Source organism: Cebus imitator, unplaced genomic scaffold (genome assembly GCF_001604975.1).
Source record: "Cebus imitator isolate Cc_AM_T3 unplaced genomic scaffold, Cebus_imitator-1.0 Scaffold763, whole genome shotgun sequence".
NCBI lineage: Eukaryota > Metazoa > Chordata > Mammalia > Primates > Cebidae > Cebus > Cebus imitator.
The window spans coordinates 371100-378434 of record NW_016108078.1 but is presented as its reverse complement, the minus strand read 5'-3'; the positions used below and the strand labels follow the sequence as shown (position 1 = coordinate 378434).

General features: G+C 43.5%; 1 protein-coding gene across 1 annotated transcript in view; it reads left to right on the top strand.

The window, feature by feature from the left end:
• The window catches only part of FAM120C (family with sequence similarity 120C), a 104844-nt gene that overhangs the window by 58977 nt on the left and 38532 nt on the right, over positions 1 to 7335 (top strand). The window contains exon 9 of the mRNA XM_017519647.1: positions 2542 to 2791. Within this exon, the coding sequence (XP_017375136.1) occupies positions 2542 to 2791 (250 nt within the window). The remainder of the gene's footprint in view (positions 1 to 2541; positions 2792 to 7335) is intronic.

Here is a 7335-nt window from a genome sequence, read left to right as displayed (position 1 = left end):
AAAAAAAAAAAAAAAAGAACTATTGATACATGCAGCAACATGGATGGATCTTAAGGGCATATGCTGAGTGAAAAATGCCGGTTTCAAAAGATCATATACTGTATAATTCCACGTATATCATGTCCTCAAAATGACAAAATTGTAGATGGAGAATACATTAGTGGTTTCTGTGAGTTAGGGATGGTGCTGAAAGGCGTCGTTTGTGACTGTGCAGGGTTGGCACAATCGAAATCTTTGTGGTTATGGATTTGTTCTGTATCTTGACTGCAGTGGTGGATACACAAATCTATATAACAGAACTACACACTTACCTTGTACTAGTGTCACTTTGCTGGCTTTAATGGTGTATTATAATTATTTAAGATATAACACCATTGGAGAAATTGAGTGAAGGGTACACAGGACCTATCTGTACTATCTTTGCAACTTCCTGTGAATCTATAATTATTTCAGACTAAAAGAATTTTTTAAATAATAACATTCTAGTGGTTGTGGAGCATGGGTATGAGGGAGACCAAATAGAATAAAGGTAGGAACAGTCTTGAGACTCTTGTCAGATCAAAGATAATATTTGAACCACCACAATATTTGTTGTGATAGAAAAAATGGGACAGATAGAAGGGATGATAAGGAGGTAGAATCAGCAAGACTTGACCGGGCACGGTGGCTCATGCCTGTAATCCTAGCACTTTGGGAGGCCAACGCAGGCGGATCATGAGATCAAGAGATCAAGACCATCCTGGCCAACATGGTGAAACCCTGTCTCTATTAAAAATTAAAAAATTAGCTGGGCATGGTGGCACACACGCCTGTAATCCCAGCTACTCAGGAGACTGAGGCAGGAGAATAGCTTGAACCTGGGAGGCGGAGGTTGCAGTGAGCCAAGATTGCACCACTGCACTCCAGCCTGGGTGACAGAGGGAGACTTCGTCTCAAAAACAACAACAAAAAAGAATCAGCAAGACCTTGGTAATAACTGAATGATTTCCAAGTCTCTTGCTTGGGTGATTGAATAGATGCTAGACGTCTCAAATAGAAGAGGGAGGCCATAGCTGAGGAGTCTGAGATGGAGTAGACGTATATAGAAGCCATGTTTTCCTGGTCTGTTGTGCCTTTGCAAATCTCAAAGATGTTGGTTTTTTTAGAATTTTGTGAAATATCTTAATGTCTTCTCGGATATCTTGTGTATTATGAAGCCAGATATTTACATGATTCTTCCTTGTACTGCTTTCCTTGTCTAGCCTGGTGCATCTACTAAAAAATTAGATTCAGAGTAACTAAGAAATGTGTAGAGCTGGGCGAGGTGGCTCACGCCTGTAGTCCGAGCACTTTGGGAGGCCAAGGCAGGTAGATCACAAGATCAGGAGTTTGAGACCAGCCTGGCCAATATGGTGAAACCCCATCTCTACTAAAAATACAGAAATTAGCTGGGCGTGGTGGCAGGCGCTTGTAGTCTCACCTACTCAGGAGGCTGAGGCAGAAGAATCACTTGAACCCAGGAGGCAGATTTTTCAGTGAGCGGAGATTGAACCACCGCACTCCAAGCCTGGGTGATAGAGCAAGATTCTGTCTCAAAGAAAAAAAGAAAGAAAAGAAAAGAAATGTGTGACATTGGGCCTTGATTTCTTTCTCCAAGTTATTATTTATAATTATTTTTTTTCAGACAAAGTCTCTTTTTGTCGCCCAGGCTGGAGTGTAGTGGCTCGATCTCAGCTCACTGCAACCTCTGCCTCCCAGGCTCAAGTGATTCTCCTGCCCCTGTCTCCAGAGTAGCTGGGATTGCAGGCACCCGCGACTATACCTGTCTAATTTTGGTTTTTGTTGTTGTTTTTTTTTCTTTTTGTAGAGATGGGGTTTCACCATGTTGGCCAGGCTGGTCTTGAACTCTTGACCTCAAGTGATCCTCCCACCTCGGCCTCCCGAAGTGCTGGGATTACAGGTGTGAGCCACCATGCCTAGCCTTATTTATTTTTTTTAGAGACAGGATTTAGCTCTGTCACCCAGACTGGAGTACAGTGGCAGGATATCTCATTGCTGCCTCAAACTCCTAGGTTCAAGGGATCCTCCTGCCTGAACTTCCCAAGTAGCTGGGACTACAGGCACGTGCCACCACACCCAGCTAGTTTTTAAATTTTCTGTGGAGGTAGGATCTCTCCATCTTGCCTAGGCTGATCTTGAACTCCTGGGCTCAAGCAGTCCTCCTGCATCAGCCTCCCACATTGCTGGGATTAGACATGTGAACCACCACACCCAACCCCTTGATTTCTTTATCTGCAAAATGAGCATTATGTTTTGTGATAATGTATCATAATAGTTCCCTCTCAGGATTTTTGTGAGGATTAAATGAGATAATATATGTAAAGTACTTGCATATGAAGCACTTAATAAATGTGTACTATTCCTGCTGCTAAAAATAAAAATTATTGTGACAAAAAATTAAGAGCTGAAATGCAGTGGAGCCTGTCAGTGGATACTGTGGCTAGCTGTAGAAATTCTAAGAGATTCTCTAGAGCTTTTTTTCTCTCAATTTCTGTTTTCCAGTTCCTTCAGTGATCCTTAAAGAGTGGTCTGCCTATAAAGGGAAGTCACCTCAAACCCCTGAGCTGGTGTCTGCGCTGACCTTTCGGGAATGGACTTGCCCAAACCTCAAGAAGCTCTGGCTAGGCAAAGCAGTTGAAGACAAGAACAGAAGGATGCGGGCCTTCCTGGCCTGTATGAAGTCAGACACACCCAGTATGCTAAATCCAGCTAATGTCCCCACCCATCTGCTGCTCATGTGCTGTGTTCTCCGGTAAGATATCTGACAGGCAGGCAGCCAGTTCCTTTTCTTTCACTTCTTTGATATTTCCTTTAAGCACCTGCTTTTATGATATTTGGGGGGTAGGGAAATCGAACCAATTTTATGTTTGGCTTTTATGTTGATTTTATGTTTGGCTTATACTCCAGAAACATCAAAAGTGATCGTTCAGACAGTCTTCTCAGTTTATGATCCTTGGTCCTATCAGTCCATACATGACTCCTCTTTTCTTTTTTTTTTTTTTGAGACGGAGTTTCGCTCTTGTTACCCAGGCTGGAGTGCAATGGCACGATCTCGGCTCACCGCAACCTCCACCTCCTGGGTTCAGGCAATTCTCCTGCCTCAGCCTCCTGAGTAGCTGGGATTACAGGCACGCACCACCATGCCCAGCTAATGTTTTGTATTTTTAGTGGAGACGGGGTTTCACCATGTTGACCAGGATGGTCTCGATCTCTTGACCTCGTGATCCACCTGCCTCAGCCTCCCAAAGTGCTGGGATTACAGGCGTGAGCCACCGCGCCCGGCCTGTTTCTTTTTTTTTCCTTTTTTTATTGAGACAGAGTTTCACTCTTGTTGCCCAGGCTGGAGTGCAGTGGTGCAATCTCAGCTCACTGCAACCTTTACTTCCCAGGTTCAACTGATTCTCCTACCTCAGCCTCCCAAGTAGCTGGGATTACAAGCACCAGCTACCACGCCCAGCAAATTTTTGTATTTTTAGTAGAGACGTGGTTTCACTCTGTTGGCCCAGCTGATCTCGAACGCCTGACCTCAGGTGATCTGCCCACCTCGGCCTCTCAAATTACTGGGATTACAGGCATGAGCCACTGCACCCAGCCTGTTTCTTTTTTTCACTTAATATTATTTTTGAGATCTGTCCATATTCATATATCAATCATTCTTCTCCACTGTTGGGTTATGTTCTATCAAATACTAATATCACAGCATTTTATTTATTGATTGATAGATAATTGTTTTCAGTTCTTTGGTATTGCAAATAGTGCTGCAGGGGATTTCTTCATAGATATCTGTGTCTCTTTGTGTTCCTGACTCAGTTTAAAGTATATACTGAGAAGTAGCATTTCTGGATCCTGTAAAATATGCATGTAGCCTTTCACTAAATATTGCCAAATTGCTCTAGATTATAGTTGTACCAATTTATATTCCTGCGAACAATACATAAGTATTTCTATTTCCTCATATTATTGCCAGTACTAATATCATAAAACTTCTTAATTTTTGCCAATCTAGTGTTTTCAAGTAGTATCTTTAATATTCATTTGCATTTGACTACAAGGAGGTTGATCTTCTATTTTTATGCTTATTAGCCGTTTTGAGTTTTCTCATTTTCTGAAGTGCTGCTTTATTTGTCTTGCAAATTTTTTATTAGGTTACTTGTCTTATTTTGCTGATCACAGAGGTTCTTTGTCAGATGTGTGTGAGTGTGTGTACACTCAGACACACATATAGCAAATACTTTTCTATATTTGAGTGTGCGTGCTTGTGTCTGTGCATGTATATTAAATGTCTTTTCCAGTCAGTCACAATTTGTTGAAACTTCATGTATGGTATTTTTTGTTTACCAGAAGTATTTCGTTTTTACTAGCCTTTTAAAAATTTAACTCTTGGCTGTGCGTGGTGGCTCACGCCTGTAATCCCAACACTTTGGGAGGCCAAGGTGGGCATGATCACTTGAGGCCAGGAGTTCAAGACCAGCCTGGACAGCATGGCAAAACCCCATCTATACAAAAAAATACATATATATACAAAATTAGCCAGGCATGGTGGCGGGTGCTTGTAATACCAGCTACTCGGGAGGCTGAAGCAGGAGAATGACTTGAACCCAGGAGGCAGAGATTGCAGTGATCTGAGATTATTCCACTCCAGCCTGGGCAACAGTGCAACTGACTCTGTCTCAAAGAAACAAACAAAATTAGGCAGAGTGCAGTTGCTCACACCTGTTATCTCAGCAGTTTGGGAGGCTGAGGCCAGGAGTTCAAGACCAGCCTGGCCAACATGGCAAAACCCTATCTCTACTAAAAATACAATAATTAGCTGGACGTGGTGGTGCAAGCCTGTGTTCCTAGCTACTTGGGAGGCTGAGGAGGGAGGATCACTTGAACCCAGGAAGTGGAGGTTGCATTGAGCTGAGATTGTGTCACTGCACTCCAGCCTGAGTGATAGGACAAGACTCTGTCTCAAAAAAAAAATCTGGAGGCCGGGCGCGGTGGCTCAAGCCTGTAATCCCAGCACTTTGGCAGGCCGAGGCGGGTGGATCACGAGGTCAAGAGATCCAGACCATCCTGGTCAACATGGTGAAACCCCGTCTCTACTAAAAATACAAAAAATTAGCTGGGCATGGTGGTGCGTGCCTGTAATCCCAGCGACTCAGGAGGCTGGGGCAGGAGAATTGCCTGAACCCAGGAGGTGGAGGTTGCGGTGAGCCGAGATGGCGCCATTGCACTCCAGCCTGGGTAACAAGAGCGAAACTCCATCTCAAAAAAAAAAAAAAAAAAAAAAAAAAAAAAAAACCGGGGGGGAAAAAAACCCTTTATTTTTATAGATTTAAAGGGTACAGGTGTCCTTTTGTTACATGGATATATTACGTAGTGGTAAAGTCTGGACTTTTCACATAGCCATAACTCAAATAGCGTACACTGTACCCATTAAGTAATTTTTAATCCCTCACCCCCTCCCATCCTTCTGAGTCCCTGGTCTGTGTTACTCCACTGTCTGTGTCTGTGCATACACATTATTTACCTCCCACTTATAAGTGAGAGCATGCTGTACTTGACAGTTTCTGAGTTATTTTACTTAAGATAAATGGCCTCTTCCGTCCCTGTTGCTGTAAAAGACATGATTTCATTCTTTTTTATGGCTGAATAGTACTCCAATATGTGTGTGTGTACATGTGTGTGTATATATATATACACACACACACACACATACACACACACACATATATATATATATAAAATCATACTTTATCCAATCATTCATTCATTGATGAACATTTAGGTTGATTCCATACCTTTGCTATTGCAAATAGTATTGCAATAAACATATAGGTGCAGGCATTCTTGTTGTTGTTGGATGCGTAGTGTGCAAATGTTTTCTCTGATTCTGCAGGTTGTTTCTTTACTCTGTTATTTCTTTTGCTATTCAGGAGCTTTTTCCTTCATGCCTATTTGTCTATTTTTGTTCTTGTTGCATTTGCTTTCGAGGTTTTCTTTTTTTCTTTTTTTTTGAGACGGAGTCTAGCTCTGTCGCCCAGGCCGGAGTGCAGTGGCACTATCTCAGCTTACTGCAACCTCAGCCTCCCGGGCTCAAGCAGTTCTCCTGCCTCAGCCTCCCAAGTAGTTGAGATTGTAGGTGCATGCCACCACGCCTGGCTAATTTTTGTATTTTTAGTAGAGATGTGGTTTTACCATGTTGGCCAGGCTGGTCTTGAACTCCTGACCTCAGGTGATCCACCCACCTTGGCCTCCCATAGTGCTGGGATTACAGGCATGAGCCACCACACCCAGCTACTTTTGAGGTCTTAATCATGAATTCTTTACCTAGGCCAATGTACTCAAGAGTTTTTCCTAGGTTTTTCGTCTAGGATTTTTATAGCTCAGGTATTACGTTTCAGTCTTTAGTCTGTCTTGAGTTGATTTGGGTGTGTGTGTGTGTGTGTGTGTGTGTGTGTGTGTGTTTTGGTTTTGGTTTGTTTTGTTTTTTGAGATGGGGTTTCACTCTTGTTGCCCAGGCTGGAGTGCAATGGTGCGATCTCAGCTCACTGCAATCTCCACCTCCCGGATTCAAGCAATTCTCCTGCTTCAGCCTCCCGAGTAGCTGGGATTACAGACATGTGCCACCACGCCCAGCTAATTTTGTATTTTTAGTAGAGACAGGGTTTCTCCATGTTGGTCAGGCTGGTCTCGAACTCCCAACCTCAGGTGATCTGCCCATCTTGGCCTCTCAAAGTGTTGGGATTACAGGCATGAGCCACCGCACCCAACCTGTTTTTTGTTTTTTTGAGATGGAGTCTCGCTCTGTCACCAGGCTAGAGTGCAGTGGCACAATCTCGGCTCACTGCCACCTCTGCCTCCTGGGTTCAAGCGATTCTTCTGTCTTAGCCTCCTAAGTAGCTAGGATTACAGGTGTATACTACCAAGCCCCACTAAGTTTTGTATTTTTGGTTGAGACAGGGTTTCATCACATTGGCAAGGCCACTCTCCAACTCCTGACCTCAGGTGATCCACTTGCCTCAGCCTCCCCAAAGTACTAGGATTATAGGCATAAGCCACCATACCCAGCCCATCTTGAATTGATTTTTGTATATGGTGAGAAATAGGGGTCCAGTTTCACTCTTCTGCATGTAGCTAACCAGCTATCCCAGTACCATTAAAAAGTGTCTTTTTCCCAGTGTATGGTTTTTTTTTTTAGACGGAGTTTCGCTCTTGTTACCCAGGCTGGAGTGCAATGGCGCGATCTCGGCTCACCGCAACCTCCGCCTCCTGGGTTCAGGCAATTCTCCTGCCTCAGCCTCCTGAGTA